We start from the raw sequence: 23,505 nt of genomic DNA, 5'->3' as shown, positions 1-23,505 counted from the left end.
ATGGACGTAAGAGAGGCGTGGTGTTGAACCGCCCATTCCCAAATGAAAATGGCCTCCTCGCAGAGCTGTCTTGATCCTGTACCACCCTGTTTGTTTATGTAGTACTTTGCGACAAACTTGTCTGTCGCGATCAGGATCCATTTTCCTTGTAGTGTCCCTGTGAAAGAAACCAGAGCGTACCTTATAGCCCTGAGTTCCAAAAGGTTAATATGCAGCTGAGCATCCTCCATGGACCACCTCCCTTTGGTTCGTAGGTGTCCGCAATGAGCCCCCCAACCCATCAGGGAAGCGTCTGTGAACAGCTGAACATCATGGGATGGCACTCTGAAATGCACCCCTGTAAGCAGGTTGCAGTCCCCACCCCACCAATTCAGGGACCGTATTACCACCCTAGGGATAGAGAGCATCTTGCCCTGTCTATCCACATTTGGCCAGAAATGCTGCAAAAACCACAATTGCAGAGGCCTCATCCTAAGCCTGGCCAGCGGTACCACTGCCGTGGTAGAAGTCATAAGTCCCAAAAGCTTCTGGATGCGAATAGCTTGTTGAAAGCGATTCCTTTGAAAAGCTTCTACCATAGATTGAATTGCCCTTACTCTCTGAAGGGGTGGAAATAATTTGGCCTGTTGGGAATCCAGCACTGCCCCAATGAATTCAATGGTCTGCGTGGGCTCCAGTCTAGACTTAGCCACATTAAGAATTAGCCCCAATTTGTCCACGAGACGTAAGATGATATCGACACTCTGTCTGACCTCACTGGGGGAAGAGCCAACCACCAACCAGTCATCCAGATAGGGGAATATAACAACCCCCTGCCGAGCCAGGTTACCGATTACCTCCCCTACACATTTAGTGAATACTCGGGGGGCGGTAGCCAATCCGAAGGGCAAAACATTGTATTGAAACTGGGCACCTTCACAGGAAAAACGGAGAAATTTCCTGCATGATTCATGAATGGTGATGTGAAAATAAGCATCCTTGAGGTCCATCACCGCAAAGAATGCCCCAGGGCTCAACAGGGTCCCAATCTCTTGGACTGACACCATTCGGAAGGGTCTAACGCGAATAAACTTGTTCAATCATTTGAGGTCCAAAATGGGCCTCTTACCACCCCCTTTCTTGTCTATTAGAAAGTAGTGGGAGTAAAAACCTCTGTCACACTGGTCCCCTGGCACTTGGCTGACTGCCCCCTTTTGGAGCAGCTCTGCTATTTCATCCTTCAACACCTGAGGGGCCTGTGTATCCCTTGGCAGAGGGCGCAAAGAAGGAGGACAATGAAGCCATTCCAAGAAATAACCTTTCTTTATTATGGACAACACCCATTGATCAGCTGAAATAAGGCACCATTCTGAATTGTATGCAAACAGTCTATTCAGGAACCGTAAGGAAGGTAACTCAGAAAGTGGGGCGGCTAGTCATTGGGCTCCCTTTTTGGGGTTTGGTCTGCCCTGTGGGGATCTATCACCCCGTTTGCCCCTATTCTTGGAAGGGAACCGTCTTTGATCTGATGTATTAAAGGACTGGCGGTTTTGGCAAGAAAACTGGTAGGGCATAAATTGGTATCCTCTGTTACAGAAAGAGGGATTTTGTCTGGGCTTGTATCTGGGCCGAAATGCTGGGGCTGAAGATGTGGGTGCTGTGATGCCCCGGTACCAAGTCCTTCTTCGGTGTCGAACCATCCTTCGATGCTAACTTCTTCTTTGACGTCGAGGGTGAAGAGTGAGGCGCATCCCCCGCACGTCGAGGAGGTATATCAGGCGCTCCCTTACTCTTCGAAGAGGACGTCGTCTGTTTAGAAGAGTTCAATTTTTTTGCCTTCTTTTTAGACGAAGGGTTTTTTTTTTAAGGGGCTCCGAGGACCGGAGTGAGGGATTGTTCATATAAATAAGCCTTGAGCTTAAGGGCTCTGTCCTGGCGGGAACGATGAGTGAGCGCCCTGCAATGCCTGCAGGACACCGCAATATGAGATTCCCCCAAACAATAAATGCATTCCTCATGCTCGTCTAACTGCAACATCTTGTAGCCACACGAAGAACACTTTTTGAAGAGAGCCATCATATCATCCATATGACGACGCAAAATCAAGAGCTCACCAAAAAATGTTCTCACTCACGCGGCAGCGAAGAAAGAACTGGAGGGATGGCCGCTCGCCCCTCCCCTATCACATGACCTCTTGGGCGCGAAGAGCCTCGGACGGGGAGGGGGCGCGAATGGCCCGAACATTCTAGAGCTTTCCAGCATAAGTTCTCCGCGGCTGGCCTGCGTGTGCGCAGTACCCATGATGAACCAGAAGAACACAAGAAAGGCCATGCTGGATCAGACCAAGGCCCATCAGATCCAGCAGTCTGTTCACACAGTGGCCAGCCAGGTGCCTCCAGGAAGCCCACAAACAAGACGACTGCAGCAGCATCCTGCCTGTGTTTCACGGCACCTAATAAAACCATGGTTTTCCGGATCAGATCCAACAGCAGATGTCATGTCATTTCCTCAGGATCCCCAGTCGCTCAGCAGTACCATGTGGAAACATCTGGGAAGAGGAAGCAGGAATGCTTCATTTTGCCCTTAGGAGGCCAGGAATGCGCTGAGCTGGCATCTGGGCCCCCAGTGCCGGCATCTGGGCAACTTATGCTGGTGTTAGTGGCCCCAACGCTGGTGCGAAGGCCCGGACGCTGGTCCCCAGGTGGGGCCGAAACCTCATTTGGAGGCAGAGCAGCCATGTTGCCTCCAAACAGTGGCACAGGCATTCCTCTCAGGAGTGCACTGTTAGTCTGGATCCAACAATATGATTGCCAGAGATGGAGGAGGAGGCTTTGAGGAGGCAGAGGAAGACTTGGTTTTTCTATGCCAACTATCTCTACCACCTAAGGAAGAATCAAACGAGCTTACAATCACCTTCCCTTCCTCTCCCCGCAATAGACACCTTATGAGGTAGGTGGGGCTGAGACAGCGCTGAGAGAACTGTGACTAGCCCAAGGCCACCCAGCTGGCTTCATGTGAAGGAGCGGGGAAACCAACCCGGTTCACCAGATTAGCATCTGCCGCTCATGTGGAGGAGTGTGGAATCAAACCCAGTTCTCCAGATCAGAGTCCACTGCTCCAAAAAGAAACCTGTGCTGATGGGAAGGATTTCCCATCAGAACGGGAGCTCCTCACCTCCCCACTTCCACTGTGTCCTAAAATGGTCCCTGCAGTGCTGCTCCTAAGGAACAAGGGATCCCCAGGAACAACTTGAGGGAGAGGTAGCAGGAGAGGGGGTTAAAAGAGTATCCAATTATAGGCCAATCTCTTTATTGAATGTGGATTACAAAATATATGCCTCTATATTATCGATTGAATCAATTTATAACAACCTTGATACATGAAGAACAAGCAGGTTTTGTACCTGGAAGGCAGATAAAAGACAATTTGAGGATTTTATTAGATGCAATGGAATACTATGACCAAAATAATCAACACAAAGCGGCTTTTATCTTCCTAGATGCTGAAAAAGCATGTGATATAGTTTCATGGGAGTTTATGAATTTTTTTTTGGAAAAGATGAACTTTGGAGTTAGATTCCGAACAGGGATTGATGCTATTTATAATATGCAAAAAGCCAAAATACTAGTGAATGAATCAATATCAGCTACTTGTGAGATACAAAAAGGAACTAGACAAGGTTGTCCACTGTCTCCTCTGCTTTTTATTTTGACTTTGGAAACTCTATGTAGTAAGATACGTGATATGGAAGCAATCCACGGCTTAAAAGTAAACAAACAAGAATTTAAATTGAGAGCTTTTGCAGATGACTTGTTATTTATTTTAGATGACCCGAATCAATCCATAAATGACCTGATGGAATTACTGGAACAATATAGTGAAGTTTCTGGATTCAGGATTAACCAAGATAAAACTCAGATACTGTTCAAGAATCTCTCAAAAGAGGAACAAAAAGACTTTATGAGTATTTCTAAATGGGAGAAGACGAACAAGATACAATATTTAGGCATTTGGATTACAAACAAAAGTAAGGATTTGATAATTAACAACTATGTTAAACTTTGGGAACTGATAAAAAAAGACATGGCATCGTGGTCCAATAAAAATATTTCTTTTCTGGGTCGTATATCAGTAATACAAATGAATATCTTACCAAGACTGTTGTTTTTATTTCAGAATTTACCTATAATCACACAAACAAAATATTTTGACATTTGGAGGAAAGACTTGTTGAACTTTATTTGGCAAGGGAAAAAATCTAGAATTACATATAAATACTTGGTTGACTCTAAAGAGAGAGGAGGGTTTGCTCTTCCGAATTTCAGATTGTATGTGGAAGCATCAGCTTTGGTATGGCTTAAAGACTGGATACAATTAAAAATACACGTTTATTGGACTTGGAAGGTTTTAATAACAGATTTGGGTGGCATGGTTACTTGTGGTATGATAAACTTAAAAATCACATGGCATTTCAGCATCATACTGTAAAATACTCATTGATAAAAATTTGGTTAAGATATAAACATCTGTTGGAAACCAGAACACCGCTATGGATCTCTACACAAGAAATGTTAACATTACGACCACTAAGACCATCCCAGTTTATAACATACCAGGATCTCCTAACTTGGGAAGATAAAAAGTGTGCCTTAAAAGACCATGAAGATCTTAAAGAACATTTAACTTGGTTTCAATATCATCAAATAAAATCTGTATATATACAAGATATGAAGATAGGCTTTCTTAAAGATAAATCAACATTACAACAAGTTTTACTGGAGAATAATGACCATTTAATTTCGAAGATGTATAAGATGTTGTTATCAATATATACAGAACAAGATCAAATTAAACCTACGATGATAACTTGGGCACAGACATTAGGTCATGATATTTTATTGAATAATTGGGAAAGACTTTGGACAAGAGATATGAAACTTGTGCTTTCACAGTCGTTGAGAGAGAACATATATAAGATGATCTACAGATGGTATTTGACACCAAAAAAACTAGCCAGAATGTACAGTACAATGTCACCAAACTGTTGGAAACGTAAGGAAGAAGTTGGTTCTTTTCATCATATATGGTGGCTTTGCGACAAAGCTAAAAACTTTTGGGATATGATTTACAATGAACTAAGACTAATTTTACAGCGAAATATCCCCAAAGAACCGGAGATGATGCTGTTAAGTATGATACCAGAACATATCTTGACACAAAGAACTTTCTTGATATATGCCACCACTGCTGCAAGAATGGTCTATGCACCTAAATGGAAAATGTCTGAGATACCAGACAAGAATGACTGGATAAATAAAACGTTTGAACTAGCAGAAATGGCTAAACTTACTGCTTTAGTAAATCAAAAAGACAATGAAGAATATGTGAGAGAATGGGAGGCATGGATGATATATTGTGAAAACGAATTAAATATGGGAAATGTTAAAGGCTATGACTTAATCTAATTCAATTGATTAATATTGAAAGGATGAAGTATTCAATAATTAAAGTATATAGGATGATGATATGTAGTTTATAGAAATGATACAATGAATTATAATGAATTAGAAAACAAATACAGAGGGGATTATATAGATATTAATTTTATAGAGGAGGGGAGAGGGGAAGCCAGAAAAAGTCAACACTGAGTAGGCTGACTAGTTTGAAATTGTTTTATTAAAACTGTATGTGACTTAATAAGAAAATAAGAAAATAAAAGGAGCTCCGGGGGTCTTCATGCAAATGATTAATGAAATACTTCATGACTTGTTGTTTAAAGGGGTGGTGATTTACTTAGATGACATTCTCATCTACTCCAAAACCTTAGATGAGCACGTTACTTTGGTCAAAGAGGTTTTGCAATGTCTCAGAGAAAACCACCTCTATGCTAAGGTTTCCAAATGTGAGTTCCATAAAAAAGAACTAACGTTTCTGGGCTACAGAATTTCGCATCAAGGGCTAACCATGGACCCTGACAAGGTACAGGCAGTGGTAAACTGGGAACCGCCAACCACTCGCAAAGAGGTGCAAAGTTTCTCAGTTTCGCTAACTTTTACCGGAGTTTCCTCAGCAATTTTGCCCAAGTGGTGCTTCCAATTACTGATTTCCTAAAAACCAAGGGGAAGGGGGTTGCTGCTACCCAGCCTTCCGCAAAAGTAGACTGGACCCCGGAATGTCAGGTAGCCTTTGAGACTTTGAAACGCTTGTTTACGACCGAACCGGTGCTGAAGCATCCGGATTGTAACCGCCCATTCATTGTCCAAGTAGACCAGGGGTCGGCAAACCCCGGCTCCCGAGCCGCATGCGGCTCTTTGGCCCCTTGAGTGCGGCTCCCCGTCCCCCCCGTCCGTCAGCTGAGCTCTGCCCCGCCCCTCCACCTCGGATGGGGGAGGCTGTGGCAGTTTTTCTCTCTGGCCTCTTATCCTCTCAGCCCGAGAGGTCCCTCCCCAACCCCTGCCCTCAATCTCCCTCCTGGAAATTCCCCAAATGGCTGGGAGACGTTAAAGAGAATCCATCCAGTGTTTCATGTCAGTTTACTAAAACAATACGTGCCAGCACCTCAGTGGCATCCAGAAGATCCCCCAGAGGTTCCCGAAATGGTGGTGGTGGGGGGAGGAACACTGTGAGATTTCCAAGATTCTTGATTCCCGTATCCATGGGGGGGCTGGAGTACCTAGTCCATTGGAAGCATTTCAGCCCCGCCCATGACGAATGGGTTAAGCATCGTCATATCTCCGCCCCCCGCCTATTACGCCAGTTCCATACCTCGTATCCGGAGAAACCCGCCCCATAGAACGAGGAGGGGAAGGGGGGGCCCTAGGGAGGGCAGAATGTGAGCTCCAGGCCTGGAAGCGTAGCTGGCCCCCAAGGTTGTATTGCTCAGAAGGTTGTTATAACTGCTTGCTCTCAGTTGGTGTGATAAATGTAATCTATCATGGGAACCAAGCTTGGCCTGGTATCCTGTGCCTTTGGTTTTTTGTATATGTTCCAACCTGCTCGTTTCCCCCCATTAGAGTCCTCATACCTTTCCCTGTAAGTTTCTGCTACTCACCTCCTGCTTCCCAAATAAACCAGCTTCTTAGAATACTCTGTCTGGACGTTTGGTGATTGGGATTTAACAGGTGAACCCAGACCTTACAGGGGCATTTCCTGGGGGTGGAGCTGACTTTAGTCAGCTCCCTAAGCCCTTTTGGCCTGGGAACACACACCCCTTTTTGTGGGCTCCAATTTATGCTTGCAAAAAAGGTGGTGTAGCCCCGTGGAACTCAATGGAGAGTTTTACGGGGTTTTCTTTCAACTAAGATTTTTTGCTTGCTCCACCCGGCAGCAAGCCGTTCAGGCGGTGGCGTGGCTGCGCCGTCCCCAAGCCCGCCGTAACCACTCCCTCACTCAGGATTGCACTATTTTTTTGCTGTGTGGGGTGATACTGTTTGAAAAGAGTGTCTACATTCTTTTCAAACAGTATCACTTCACACAGCAAAAAAAAAAGATACCCAAGGCCAGTGCCTAGAAGCGATACAGAAGTAGAAGAATAGTTGGTTTTTATACACCGACTTTCTCTACCACTTAAGGGAGAATCAAACCGGCTTACAATCCTCTTCCCTTCTCCTCCCCACAACAGACACCCTGGGAGGTAGGTGGGGCTGAGAGAGCGTGACTAGCCCAAGGTCACCCAGCTGGCTTCATGTGGAGGAGTGGGAAAACCAACCCCGATCACCAGATCAGACTCCACCGCTCATGTGGAAGAGTGGGGAATCAAACCCGGTTCTCTAGATCAGAGTCCACCACTCCAAAGCACCGCTCTTAACCACTACACCACACTGGTAAAGAGACTATCTGGAGTCCAATGTACTCTAAAGGACCATTTCCCAAAAACATTCAAAAAATTCTTTATTTCTTCACATCCCGCCTTTCTCTACGAAGGATCCCCAAAGCAGCTTACATCGTTCTCCTCTCCTCCATTTTATCCTCACAGCAACTTTGTGAGACAGATTAGGCTGAGAGAGAACACCTTTCCCAAGGTAACACAAGGTCACACTTCCAAGGCAGAGTGGGGATTCAAATCAGGGTTTCCCAGACACTCATCTGATATTCTAACCACCAGACTGCACTGGCGATAATACAGAGAACAGACCTGAGCAGCAGGGTCTTTCCCAGATTAGGGCTGTGAGTTGCAAGATTAAAAGCTATCTGTGATTTTTGTAAGCTTGATTTTTAGGTGGGGGGTAGATTCAGATGGGGAGGGGGATTTTAAACATTTCCCCCATGCCACATTTCCCAAATGAAATGGCCCCAGAATGTTGCTATCAATAATCACAGTGACTTTGTTATCCACAACATGGATGTTTTTGAAGTTTCTTTTACCTAAACTGAGTTATTCACTCCAAGAAAACGCAACAAACTGTCAAAGCTGACAGAGACACTGTCCTTCAGTGTTACTCCTCTGAAGATGCCTGCCACAGCTGCTGGCGAAATGACAGGAAAGAAAATACCAAGACCACGGTCACACAACCCGGATAACCTACGAGAACCAAAGCTGATTTGATTTACTCTACGGTATAAAATTCCAGGTGACTACACATTGATTAACTGAACTGTGACTTTTAAATTTAAGACTGCAGTGATCTTCGGTTTATTTACTTCATTTATCACTGAGACTCAGGGCAGATATTAACCATGTATGGTTATTAATCATGTTTTAGCAGCATATAGTCATCAAAAGACAATTTTTAAAAACTGTCTCATGTGTCTCCCACCCTCCCTCTAAAAGAAGAAGCAGAGTTGCCTTTTATACCCCACTTTTCTCTCCCTTTTAAGGAGAATCAAACCTGGCTTACAATCTCCTTCCCTTCCTGTCCCCACAACAGACACCTTGTGAGGTGGGTTGGGCTGAGAGAGTTCTGAGAGAACTGCAACTAGCCCAAGGTCGCCTAGCAGGCTTCATGTGGAGGAGTGGGGAAACTAACCTGGTTCTCCAGATTAGAGTCCACCGCTCTTAACCACTACACCATGTTGGCTCTCTCTAAAGGAGCTGTAGCCACGGAGATGGAGAATATCCCTCTTAATCCTCAAAAACCAATTATTGTCGAGTAAGATTAGTCTAAGAGAGTGAAAAGGCCAAAGTAACCCAAGAGATTTTTATGGCTGAGCAAACATTTGAACCCAGATTTTTGTGGTCCAAATCCAATACCATATTAGTTACGCCAAGTTAATCTAAAAATAGTACTGTCTGGGGACAAAGGGTGAGTAACATACTCAGCTCTCAACTATATAATGCCTAACATCACAGTAGTAGAACTACTGTTTCATAAAGAGCACCTCTACACAAAAAGGTACATCCAAAAATAAACATGTAAAATCAACTCTTCCCACAAAATCTCTGAATACACAACAGCCTGGAAAACACTACCAAAACAGCATTTTAGGATGCGGCAGGATTCTGTTACCTCTGCAATGCAAGATTATAACCTCTGGCACAAAGAAATTACTGTACAACCTTGTCCTCCTTCAAATAAAATCTAGCATTTTTGCACGATTTCTAACCCAAAATATTCTCAGATAGAAACAAACGAGCGAATTCTATCTAATTAGCAGATTATCTGAAATGCTGTATCTAAAGAGATGTTCCTTAAAACACACACAACTGGCTACCATTGGCAGCAGCCATGGAAGAAAGGCATAGAAGAAGAAGAAGAAAAAGAAGAGTTGGATTTTTATATGCCTACTTTCTCTACCTTTTTAAGGAGAACCAAACTGGTTTACAATCTCCTTCTCTTCCTCTCCCCACAATAGACACTTTGTGAGGTAGGTGAGGCTGAGAGAGCTCTAAGAGAACTGTGACTGGCCCAAGGTCACCCAGCCAGCTTCATGTGGAGGAATGGGGAAACCAACCCCGTTCTCCAGACTAGAGTCCGCCACTCATGTGGAGGTTTTCCAGATCAAACCCGGTTTTCCAGATCAGAGTCCACTGCTCTTAACCACTATATGACGCTGCATCTCCATCTCTAGAAGCATCCGTTTTACCTAATTTTTTTAAAAAGTGACAACAAACACCAAACTTGCAAAAGGGAACATTTAGCTTTGAAACTTACTTGACCAGATGAAAAAAAGGAGTATTGACCAAGGGACGTCCGAGGCGGGCTGATAAGAAATGCTGGTTAAGCAAACCAATCTATCATAACTTTAAAGAGAAAACAGAAAAATCTGCTTTCTTTTCTACGCACAGCTTGGCGGTCGGAAAAATGACATTGAGAACTTCAAAAGCTTCAGCCGATGGCTTGAATCTTGATAGATGCGTGCAAGAACAACTTGGCAACCGTAGGCACATGAGCTTCAAATGTGCACGTCTACACACACGCATATATAAATATACAATGTTTGCCCAAGGTTAGGAATGCCACCCTTTGCCCAAGACAAAGTGGAACTACTTCAAGAGATTTTTCATGGCCAGGTAATGCTGCTTTTAAGCCAGAGAAGGATTGCAGGTTTGACTCAAAGGCTGCCAAATGTCAAAAACTTCAAAGCTGAAAGCCACGGCCATTTTCATCTCATTGAGTCAGAAGGTCACTAGAAGGTCAGTAATTCTTCTAACCGAGCCAATTTATACACTTTTAAAACTCAGGTCAAACCAGCAAAACTCACTCATGGCTCTATCAACTGAGCGTGGCGTACACCTCCCACTAAATATGGAAGTGGGGCCCAAGCATTTCCCAGTCAACTGTCTTTACAGCAACTACTTCATAAGCACCATTCATTCCCTTATGGGGTTGCCAACCTCCAGGTACTAACTGGAGATCTCCTGCTATTACAACTGATCTCCTGCCAATAGAGATCAGTTCACCTGGAGAAAATGACTGTTTTGGCAATTGGATTCTATAGCATTGAAGTCCCTCCCCCAAACCCCGCCCTCCTCAGGCTCCACTCACAAAACCTCCTGCCGGTGGCGAAGAGGGACCTGGCAGCCCTATTCCCTTACAAACATACCCAACTGCTATGGTCATTTTCTGAGGCCCTGCCTGCTTGCTAATCACTTGCTGAGATTAGGGAAGTGCCTTCTCAGGAAAGGGCCTTCTCAGTAGTAGCACCAAAACTCTAGACCTCTCTCATTCACCTGTGTCTTACTGTTGCCATCTTTCACCAGTGGGTGAAAACCTTTTCTGTTTCATCTGGTATTCCCTTCCTTGATTCCTCCTTCCAACCCAATGTTTTAATTGCTGTTTTTTCTGTTTTTTTTTCTGGTATTTTAGCTTTATTTTTAATTGCTTTAATGATGTGTTCTTACAAGTTCACAAGGTTGGAAGAGACCCCAAGGGCCATCCAGTCCAACCCCCTGCCATGCAGGATCACAAAGTCAAAGCACTCCCGACAGATGACCATCCAGCCTCTGCTTAAAGAGGTTTGGTTTTAATGTTTTTTTTTAAAGATGTGTTTGGTTTGAATGTTTGATTTTAATGTTTTTTTTAAAGATGTGTTTGGTTTTAATGTTTGGTTTTGATGTTTTTTTAAAGATGCGTTTTTTAATATGCATATTTTTCATCTGTTAGCCACCTTGGTGGCCCTGATGAGGGCAGAAAAGGCTGGGCATACATTGTGTAAATAAAGCACTGCTGTTGAGAACACCGCTAAGACATTTTAACTGGGGCATATTTTTAATATTGGAGTTGAAAGGGAGAATGTGAGTCGGCCACCCATTCTTAGGCTACGAAGGCAAGCAGGGGCCCAAAAGTTATGAAATGCGCAACCCTGCCTCAGAGAGATCCTCTAAACCAGTGAATCCCTGTGTCACATGAAAACGGCCAAAACGGGCTTTGAAATTTTAAGCTGCCATATATTAACCACTCAATGCCCCTTCAAGAGTGACAACCATCTTTCCACAACCTACCAATTTATGAGCTACAACAACCTAATCCCAAGGTGAAAGGCTGAGAGGGGAGGGGGTTGTGATGCTATGTGCATTATAGCTGACAAGGATGGGGGAACACCCTGAATCATTAACGATTACCCAGAATGCAACTATTCCATACTTGTGTCCTGATTGGCTGGAGAAAGGGCAGCATGGGATATCAACAGGCAGCATGGACTGAGTTATCCTGCTTTTGCAAAGGAGTTTGTTTGCCTACTCTTGCATGCTAACTGCATAAGGGTATCTATATGTGTCTGCCCATAAGAGCAAAGGGTGCCTCTCATTTTAATTTGGGGGAAAGTCCCAGATTAAAAACGTTTGAGAAATAATGCTCAATTCATCAACACCCCCCTTCAGAAGTCACCCCACACAACCCTGCAGCGCTCTACAAGCAGAACAGGGGATCAGCCCACAGTCCGTAATCAGCAAACGCCCAGCTTTTCCAGATTTGTATCTCATTTATAGGTACGACATGATATCTTGAGGCAAACAAAGGCAAAGTTCACTAAGCAAAATCACACATTAAATTTCCTGATAGCATTAAAAGGGGTTTCCACACGAGGGGGAAAAAAAAGAGTTTTCAAAGCAGTACAGATAATCTGTAGGTAGATGCATTGCATTCTCAGTTCACACACCTCCTCCTAAGTCAGAGGCTTTAAATTAAGAGGGAGGGGACCGCACACGTCATCTGCAATGAAGGCAGCCGCACACTTCACATGGCAAATAAAAGTGCTGCAAGTATACTGGTCTTTCCCATGGATGACCACCTGGTACTAGCTGGAGATCTCCTGCTACTACAACTGATCTCCAGCCGATAGAGATCAGTTCCCCTGGAGAAAATGGCCGCTTGGCAATTGGACTCTATGGCATTGAAGTCCCTCCCCTCCCCAAACCCCCAACTCCTCAGGCTCTGCCCCAAAAACCTCCCACCAGTGGTGAAGAGGGACCTGGCAACCTACCCTAAGGTGCTGGCAACATTTCTGTGACTGGCAGAATGGGAGAAAGCAAGGAGCGTGGCTTTTGCCCACCAATGCCTCCCAGGCAGTGCAACTGCTAGCAAGGTACAAGGAGACCCAGCCCCCAAGGAATTGGCAACACCACTGAGGCTCAGATTCCTCTCAAGGGTGCATAGCTGACAACTCTAGCCTCTTCCCCCTGCCTCTCCCCATTCTTTTGTTTTCCTGCATACCAACAGCTTCACAGATAAAAGCTGCAATTTTAATTTAATTCTTTTGGTGCTCAGGCAAAAAAAAAAAGGTTGCCTAGTCCTAAGGTTGGGCAGGGGTCCCCAACATGGTGCCTACCGACACCTTTCTGGATGCCCACCAAATGTTTTTAGAAAATGGGCAGGTCCAGGTGGGGCTTTTGCCCGACAGGGTTTCTGATTGGCTGTGCTGATTTTTAAAAAGTTGCTTCAAGCAGCAGCTGCTACTACAATACAAGTATCTTCACTGAGTGATTGAAGGTAAACTGTAAAATTACTGGTGCTCCTAATTGCATTGCAGGAGTTCTTCTGCATGCAGAACTGGGCCTTAGATCTCTTGCAGCTCAGATTTGGGCCGCATTTTTTAGATTCTGGGTTACGATTCTATTATCCACAGAGTCGAATGGATACTTACACCTACTGTGAGCTAATTCTTATCAGAGCTCATGGAGCAAATTGGCTGAAAGTCATATCCAGATTTTAGGAATCTCTCTTCACGATTTAAATGACCATGGGCCATCAGCAGCTCTTTCTTTAATCTTTCTTTAATGCTTGCAAAAACTGGATTTTAGAGGTACTACAACAAGAGTGCCTATTTCATCTTTATACCTAGGTTTCATACTGCCACAATCTCTTCCAACGTATTTTGACTTCTTGATAGTCCCACATTATGGACCATTATTTTTGTTGGCTAGATTGAATGCCATTCCATCAGGGGAGATATTGGGTCATTTAAATAAGGTGCCGTATTCTGAGCGAGCACATCAATGTGGCTCTGGTCAAATAGATACCCTTCAACATTCGCTATTGAGCTTTGACCTACTTAAAGTGGCAAGAGATAGATGGATAAAACCTTTTACCCAGGAAGGTGTGAATTTGATAATTTGAGGTTTCTTGTAGTAGTGGTGGGTTTTAATATTACCTTGGCAGTTGCCACGTTTTCCCCCAGTTGATTAAGATTAAAAAAATATTAATTTTGGATTATTTATACAGATAGACAGACTTCTTTTTCTCTTTTAGTCTTAGTGTGGCACTGTTCAGAGCCGAATTGGCTACATGAGCGATATCATTATAGTATCATAAATATTTACTATCCAGCTTGTTGATGAATTCTAGAGAACTCAAAAGCTTATACATCAAAGATAGTTAAACTTAAGAAACCATAATCTGCACCATCCAATTCAATTTAGCCTCTAGCCCACCCTGTATCCTATTCAAGAGTCCACCTGCAGAACTAGGTCTTTGATACCATCCCCTAGACTGGTGGTTCCCAACCTGTGGGCAGGGACCCCTGTGGGGTGAAGTTATTGCCAAGGGTTCACAAATCCTTATGCACACCAAGCATTGTCATTTTTATCTTTCCGTCATTATGTATTTTCTTCAATCCACTAATACTAATAGTACGACTACTATCATACGAGGTGGTCCATACTTTTTTGATGTTAATAAGTGGTCTTCACACTCGAAAAGGTTTGTTCCTCTCCCATTTTTACATGTTTTATGCTGAGCATCCACCACCTATACAGGCCGTACTGAATGTCCAGAACAAAGATTTTACCCACGTTGCTTAAAGATCTCAACCTCCTGGTCCGCATCACAAATTGTCCATTTACCTGATCACAAGAACTGAAGTATTCATCAGACAATGGCTCATTCTGCTTTGGCTCCCGGTACAAAGCAAACGAATTTCACTGAAGCGCAGCTGGTTGGATTAACCTGAGTACACTTACCAGGGCTCGCCGTGCGGGTAACAAGCTTTGTGCTACTCATTAGCTATTGTTATGGTTTTGTTTAAATTTCACGCTATTTGGTTATGGCTTCTGGCTAAGGCAAATACACCTGAACTTAACCAACTTGTTTAAATCCGCCAGGCTTTTTCTGCAGATAGAAAGTCACCAAGCATGGCTCTTTAAACGGGGCAGAATCCTTCCCACGCTAACTGGTATCAGGTTCCTTGGTTCTGAGCAGCAGGGGGCCAAGGTGTGCTGATACTGAAGTCTCTTGGGTCCAGAAGCCATGTTGCTTTTTAATGCCAACTGGGGGGGGGGGGTAGTGGACTGTGGTTATACATTGTTGATGGAAATGCACTTGGCACATGCTTAAGGACCCGCTTCACTTGTCTAAGCTGGACTGGCTTCAGATTTATAAGGGTCCATGGGCAAACTGATCATGGTGGTGGAAAGTGCCACCAAACCGCAGATTTATGGTGACCCCGTAGGGTTTTCACAAGAGATAAACAAAAGTGGTCTGCCATTGCCTGCCTCTGTGTAGCAACCCTGTGCTTCACTGGTGGTCTCCCATCCAAGTACTAACCAAGGCTAACCCCGCTTAGCTTCCAAGACCTTATGAGATTGGGCTAGCCTGGACAATCCAGGTCAGGGCAGCTTGATCAAGGAGGCCCTCTTAATTGTCTTGCTGACAGGAGGGAAAGTGGGTACACGAATGCTGAAGAAGTGGTATTTCTTGAATGTACAGAAGTATGTCCTTCTTCCGTTATCTTTTTGATGCAGTCATGATTTTATATTGATTGATTGATCATATTTATATCCCATCCTCTCCCACCAAGTCAGGGCGGCTCATATCATGATACACCTTTGTACACCTCTGAAGAGAGCCCTGTGGCGCAGAGTGGTAAACTGCAGCACTGCAGTCAAAAGCTCTGCTCACGACCTGAGTTCGATCCCGACGGAAGTCGGTTTCAGGTAGCTGGCTCAAGGTTGACTCAGCCTTCCGTCCTTCCGAGGTTGGTAAAATAAGTACCCTGCTTGCTAGGGGTAAAGTGTAGAAGACTGGGGAAGGCAATGGCAAACTACCCTGTAAAATATAGTCTGCCTAGTAAATGTCGGGATGTGACATCACCCCATGGGTCAGTAATAACCCGGTGCTTGCACAGGGTACTACCTTTACCTAAAGACATCCACATGAACAGAAAAAAAACTGGTTTCTAGGTTCCCTGTTGTGAGGTCTAAGCACAATGCCTTCAATGCACTTTAGTAATTACTTGCAAGTGGATTTGGCCATTTCACATAATAAAATCCAGTTGCAAAGGTGGATTGTAGGTGCTTTATTTAGTGCGTGCGGAAGTGCCTTTTAGTGTTTTCGGGGACACGGTCTTCTCAGACATAGCAACCAGCTAGGAAAGGCTGGAACTGGTTTATAGTGGGCACACTTAGAGGTCTAGGTCCCAGAAAGGACCTGCCAACCATGGGGCTGAGCCCTGGCATTGAATGTAGGACCCAAGGCTATGCCCACAAGTCCTGAGCTAGGCTCTGATGAGGGCTACTTGCGTGTTCAGTGTTGGTTGGTTTGTGTATTTGAGTCTTACCAAGTGATTGTGCCTCTTCCTATTAAAAATACAGTCACCGAAGCAATACACTGTTCTCAAACAATACTTACCAATGGATAGTTGACCGGCAGGAAGCAGGGCGTCACCACCTAAGAGAACAAAAAAGGATTGTTCAGTGTGTGTTCCTGTTGGGCTCCACAAGTGTCAAAGTAATCTCTTGAGAAGTTGCAGTCAGACATTTACTAATCCAGACCCTACCCAAGCAACTCCCATTTGTAAATATCAGGAACACTCCAAATCTGAATAAAACATTATTTCTCACATTCAAGAGCCAGCGAGGTGTAGCAGTTAAGAGTGGTGGACTCTAATCTGGAGAACCGGGTTTGATTCCCCATTCCCCCACATGAGCAGTGGACTCTAATCTGGAGAACTGGGTTTGATTCCCCACTCCCCCACATGAGCAGCGGACTCTAATCCGGTGAACAGGGTTGGTTTCCTTACGCCTCCACATGAAGTCTGCTGGGTTACCTTGGCCTAGTCGCACTTTTCTCCAAATTCTCTCAGCCCCACCTACCTCACAAGGTGTTTGTTGTGGGGAGATGAAGGGAAGGTGATTGTAAGCCAGGTTGAGACTCCTTAAAGGTATAAAAACCAACTCTTCTTCTTTTAATCCGACAAGTTACAGGCATACCTCGCTTTACTGCACCCCACAGATATTGCGTTTGCAAGCAAGTCTATCGGCGCCATTTTCTCAACAGTGTGTGTTCATGTTTCTGTGTCCCATTTCGGTAATTCTTGCAATATTTCAAACTTTTTTCATTATTACAGTATATTTTTTAAAAACATAATGCTACTGCACACTTAATAGAACAGCTTAGTGTCAACATATCTTTCCTATGCACTGGGAAACTGTGTGACTTGCTTTGTTGCGATATTCGCTTTATTGCTGTGGTCTGGGACCGAACCCGCAATATCTCCGAGGTATGCTTGTTGGAGCAGTTGGAGGTACAGGATAAAGCTCCCTCCCCAGCTCCCATGCTAATACTCATATACAAAAGAACAAGACAAGATGATAGAGTTGGAGGTACAGGATAAAGCTCCCTTCCCAGCTCCCATGCTAATACTCATATACAAAAGAACAAGACAAGATGATAGAGAGGAGTAAGGAATAGAGACATCTCCCATTTAAGGGCAAAGAAAGCAGGAATGGGGGCGTTTGTGTCTACAGTTGTTAACAATCGACACATGCAGGCCAGGGAAATGGAACACTGCCGAACGTTTACTTTCAGCATTCTTCTCCCAACCAGACTCCAATCTTGGGCAGCCAGGCCGGAAGAAAAATGCTTGAAAGCACCAGAGCGCCGCATGGGTAGGCGAGTGCAGATTTACAGCCCCCTTGCCTGCACACTCCATTTTTTGTTTTTTGTATATTGAAATCCGACATCTCCATAGCCTTGCTTGAAGATACTAGGAAAACAGGAGGAAACTCAGTCATTTGAAGAAGACGAAGAAGGGTTAGTTATACACTGCTTTTCTCAAACCTTTATTTAAGGAGTCTCAAAGTTGCTTACAATCACCTTATTTTCCTCTCCCCATAACAGACACCTTGTGAGGTAGGTGAGGCTGAGAGAGTTCAGAGCGAACTGTGACTGGCCCAAGGTCACCTAGCAGGCTTCATGTGGAGGAGTGGGAAAACCAACCTGGTTCTCCAGATTAGAGTCCGCCGCTCATGTGGAGAAGTGGGGAATCAAACCGGTTCTCCAGATTAGAGTCCGCCGCTCTTAACCACTAACCATGCATGCCCATTCATGCCTACTCATGAATAATCTGCAGGTGGGAGAACTGTCTATGAGACAAGGATGCTTTCACCTATCTACCGGTGTTTCCACCCGAAAAGAATGGGGAAAGTGCAGATATCATACTTCAGCAAGCATTGTGTCCAATATTAAAGAACCCAACTGAAGTCTTGGAAATAACAGCTGAGGATTTTTTGTTTTTTTTTTTGCACCACCCTAGTAATTTTAAACAATTTAAACACATGCAATAGGACTGTACTCTGACCAGACCTTGCTGCAATGCTGCCTCAAGCGCAGCTATGACCAATATTACCCACCATCCAGAGATGGAGTGCGGGCAATAGCAGAACTCGTCCAAATTTGTCACAAAAAACAAAAACAAACCAAAAAAAGGAACATTTTCCATTCTCCCCTTCCATTCGCCCTTCTCCTAACCAAACTTCAACACTGATTTTTCTATCAATAGAATTAGGTTTGTTTTTGAAAACACTGTTTTCTACCATATTTTCTCCCCCGAGAAACAATATGCATATCTATCATCCACAAATACTTAAGAACATGAGAAAGGCCATGCTGGATCAGACCAAGGCCCATCAAGTCCAGCAGTCTGTTCACACGGTGGCCAACCAGGGGCCTCTAGGAAACCCATAAGCAAGATGACTGCAGCAGCATTATCCCAACTGTGTGTCACAGCACCTAATATAATGGGCATGCTCCTTTACTACTGCTTAACTCCTTTGTACTATTTACTTTGTACTATTTACTACACTTATACCTTGCCTTTCTCTCCAATGAAGACCCAAAGCACCTTATATTGTTCTCTTCTCCTCCATTTTATCCTCAAATCTAAAATAATCCTATTAGCTCCACATGTTTCCCAATGAAAATCTCAGGGAGCTGCTCACCGGGTTTCAGAAAAGGGATTTTCCCCATCTAATCCTATTGGAAGAGGCACAGCCTGTAGTATGCCTTTTCCATCTCATCAGCTTGCCACTGTCTCATGTATCTTTTAGAGACTAAACCAACATGCCAAACAGGTGGAAAATGTTACCTCAAAGTTCATTGAAGATACCTGCTGTCGAAAGACAGCTTCTGCAACCCTGACATTCTGTCTGGCACGGGCATGCATAAAATTCATATAACACCTCTGAAAACCTGCTATTAATGTCAAAATGTTTAAGACCGTGACCACAGAAAAGTGATGACAGCATTGACTTTTATACAAGCAGAAGGAAATGGTGTAGCCTCCCCCTCTGATGAAGAATGTGCATCTACTGGAGATTTCCAAGTGCAGCAATCCTGAACATTCTTTATTATAAACTAATGAACATTCTTCCTTACTTTTGAAATAACGAAAAGATTTGTGTGCTAAGATAGTATAAGGCGTGACAGTTTGCCACTCTCTTTCTCTCTTAGTATTGGGTATATTCACAATCTGGTTGTTGGAAACTATGGCTATTTATACTTTTGCATTTCAGATTTATATTTTTATATTTATTTTAATTGGGCGATGAAGAAAGCTGACAGGAAGGAAGTTGATTCCTTTGTGGTGTTGGAGGAGAGTTTTACAGATACCGTGGACCGCCAAAAAAACAAATCAGTGGGTTCTAGATCAAATCAAGCGTGAACTGACCCTAGAGGCTAAAATGACTCAACTGAGGCTATCGTACATTGCTCACATTATGAGAAGAGTCACTGGAAAAGACGGTCATGCTAGCAAAAGTTGAGGGCAGCAGGAAAAGAGGAAGACCCAACAAGAGTTGGGTTGACTCTGTAAAGGAAGCTACAGCCCTCAGTTTGCAAGACCTGAGCAAGGCTGTTAAAGATAGGACGTTTTGGAGGACATTGATTCATAGGGTCGCCATGAGTCACAATCGACTTGACAGCACTTAACACACACACACACACACACTTTTTTAAAATTCAGATTCATCTGTCTCCCTCTATCATTGTCTTTCCCAAGTTTGTGAAGACTTTTTTTTGTTTGGCATACCCCCAGTAAACTAGTATTGGCCCTCCTCCCTGTTTGTGTTTGTATGTCTATATACTTTTATTGTGTTTTTATATAATTTACATTTTAAATAGTTTACATTTTAAATGCTGTTTTAATGTTTTAAGTGTTTTAATACATTGATGTTCACCATCTTGGAGACAGCATTTGGGTGGAAAGGTGTCATAGAGATGTTTTAAACAAAATAAATAAATATACCAAGCAGCATAATTGTGTATGCTAAGTTAAACAACACCTTTTATGTTGTTAAAACAGTAAAATAGGTTTTGGCTTGAGGAGAAAGTATTGCAAGCATTTCAGTTTTTCACACAATTTGTTTTCTTCCTGACTCACACCCCCTAACAAAATGGAACACACTTCCCCCCCCCCCCAAAATTGGCTTCAAAATTCTTGGAATGACAGATTAGCTTTCTTTATCATTACAAGTCTCCCTCCTGTACAGAACAGCCAAAAAGAGTGTGGAGTTTATTCCAGAGTGTGTTCATTTCACATGATGGGGAAAGTGCACCCTAGAATGTGCCCATAATTCCCATAATTTCCTGCAACACACAACAGATACACTTGCCTAAACAGCGTTATCACCCTTTTAAGCTCACTGACTTCAACAGACTTAGAAGTGTGTAACACCGCTTAGGATGACACCATGCTCTTCCCCTTACATAAAGTTTGAAAAGATCTAGCCTAAACGCAAAAGCATTAAAAAACAAAATGATATTTGCCTAATCAGCTTTTAACAAACTTTTAAATAAACAGTGCTTTATTTTGAAGTAAGTCCTATTCATCTTAATGGGGCTGCAGTGATGTGACGCAGCAGTGAGAAAGGAAGCATGAGCGATTCACCCAAACAGAGGGAAGTTACATACATTGCCTCAATAAGACGATGCATTTTCTGACAGTGAGAAGACACGTCCCCATTGCCCTAGAATCATAGAGTTGGAAGGGACCACCAGGGCCATCAAGTCCAACCCCCTGCACAATGCAGGAAATTGACAACTACCTCCCCCATCCACTCCCTTAGTGACCAGAAGATGGCCAAGATGCCCTCCCTCTCATCATCTGCCTAAGGCAGGGGTCGGCAAACTGCGCCTCGCGAGCCGCATGCGGCTCTTTGGCCCATTGAGTGCGGCTCTCCGAACTTGGTTCAGAGCCCCTGCTCTCACGCCCGCTCGCGCCGGCAGCCGGGCTGCAGAGCCGGCGCGCCTGAGAGAGAGAGAGAGAGAGAGAGAGCCAGCGTGAGAGAGCAGGCGAGCGGGCGCACTGTCTCTCCACCCCCCCGCCGGGGAGAATGGCCGGGTCCCCCTTTCCCTTGCCCTCAATGGTTGGGAGGCTAAAGCCTCCCCTCCCCTCTAGCTGCGCGATTGCTGGGTGGGCGGCTCCTGGCCAGCCCCGCCCATCAGCTGTTGGGCAGGGCGGGCTTCCTTTGGCGGCGCGTCCCCGGCAGTGGCACTGGGCCGCGGCACCCTGTTTTCTGCGCCGCCGACTCCGCTCCCCCGTCATCTTCTGGGCCTCCGGGCCCGCCGTGAGCCATGGCCATGTCTGTGAGCCCCGACAAGGAGGAGGACTACGACTTGGAGCAGGAGCAGGTCGGGCGCCCCCCCCTCCTCGGGCACACGGGGGAGAGGGACGGAGGGTGCTGCACCCCCCCCACCTGGGGAGGGGGCTTTGCCGCTGCAAGAATCCCCCGAGCGTCCGGGGGGGGGAGAGAGGCAATGTTGGCGGCAACCGCTGGCTCCAGATCCTTGGCAATGATGGTTTCTGCGCGGCCGAGAAGTCGGAGGTGGGGGGAGGGAGGGGGTGCTTTTGTGTTGCAAAGGCGAGAGCTGGTGGGACTTGGTGGTTTGCTTTCCAAAGGGGGGGTTAAAAATAAGGGCGGCCCAGTGAGGTGCAGTTTGGACCCCCTCCCACCCCCGGCCCTGGCTTTGTAGCGGTGCAGAGCCCCTTTCTTCGCAGAGCCACTGGCCCGGGTTGCAAAAGGCATGCGTGTGGGGTTGCGACCCGCGGGGGGGGGGGCTCAAGCCTGGGGGGGGAGGGAGGAGGAGAGGGTGGGCGGAGGGGAAGCGGCTCCCGAGGCAGGAGGGGATGCGGAGGGATCCGGCAGTGGCAAGGGCTGGTCCGCCCCCCCCCCGGGGGGACTGCATTTCCTGTCCCCCTCTGCTGGGTGCACGGAGTCCCAGGATCCCTTTGCAGCCCTGCCCAGTGCCTGGTGGGCTGCAGCCTGCCGGGGGTGGGCGTGAGATCTGGCTGAAACGTGTGATCTGGGGGGGGCTCTCTCTTCCCGGCGAGGCTGCGCAAGGGCCGGGTTGTGAGGATTTGAACCCAGGTCGCCCAGGGCCCTAGTTTGCCACCCTTTTGCGTAACGTGTGAAAAGGACGTGTGGTATTAGCGTACTTCAGGGGCCAGCCTTGGGTATGTGAAAGCATTTTTGGCTGCAGCAGCTGGACCCAATTCTGTCCCCTGTGCTTCTTTGCTTTTGGGGTTGATGGACGGTAGTTTGAAAACGCCTGCCTGTCGGTCATCTGCTCTTCACTGAAATAGGAACATCAGTTCCATGAATTCGACTCCAAACGAAACTTGAAATGCCTTTTACTTTCTCAGTTAACTTTCTGCATCATGCAGTTAACTTTAGCTTTTGGACCGATGGGGAAGTGGAGGAGTTTGAGAACTGCTTGGGCCCTGTAACGTTGGGTGCTTTCACACATGTGGAGTAGTGCACTTTCAATCCACTTCCAATGCACTTTGCAGCTGGATTTTACTGTGTGAAGTGGCAGAATCCACTTGCAAGCAATCGTTAAGGCGCATTGGAAGTGGATTGAGAGTGCATTATTCAGGAAGTGTGAAAGCGCCCATTTTGTGTGTTTGTGCTGCAGTTGCTTTCTTGCTGTCCTTGGAGGGGAGGGGAAAATGGCTAAAAACATTTTTAAAAATGTGGGGAGGGGCTGTGGCTCAGCATTTGCTTGGCATACAGAAGGTCCCCGGTTCAATCCCTGGCATCTCCAGTTAAAAGGGACTAGGCAAGTAGGTGATGTGAAAAACCTCTGCCTGAGACCCTGGAGAGCCGCTGCCAGTCTGAGTAGACAATACTGACTTGGATGGACCAAGGCAGCTAGAAGGCAGCTTCATATGTTCATATGTCCCTGTAGGGAAGAGGCCACTTTGGAGCCAGCAGGGAGGGGCTTGTCTGGTAAGTGGAGGGTGGCAGGAAAGCCCCGGGGTGCGGGGTGGGGCCCCCGACCCGGGACACACGTAATGGTACAACTCGGGGTCGTCTGCTGAAGCTGGAGGGTGGGAGATTCAAAACTGATAAAAGGAAGTATTTCTTCGCACAAC

General features: G+C 45.4%; 1 protein-coding gene across 1 annotated transcript in view; it reads right to left on the bottom strand.

Annotated features, from left to right (window-relative positions):
- The window catches only part of TNS3 (tensin 3), a 392,082-nt gene that overhangs the window by 201,560 nt on the left and 167,017 nt on the right, over positions 1 to 23,505 (bottom strand). Inside the window, exon 5 of the mRNA XM_056856991.1 lies at positions 16,482 to 16,520. Within this exon, the coding sequence (XP_056712969.1) occupies positions 16,482 to 16,520 (39 nt within the window). The remainder of the gene's footprint in view (positions 1 to 16,481; positions 16,521 to 23,505) is intronic.

This window comes from Euleptes europaea, chromosome 11, assembly GCF_029931775.1.
Source record: "Euleptes europaea isolate rEulEur1 chromosome 11, rEulEur1.hap1, whole genome shotgun sequence".
Classification (NCBI taxonomy): Eukaryota; Metazoa; Chordata; class Lepidosauria; order Squamata; family Sphaerodactylidae; genus Euleptes; species Euleptes europaea.
The sequence above is the reverse complement of the archived record's forward strand: the minus strand, read 5'-3'. Positions and strand labels throughout refer to the sequence as shown.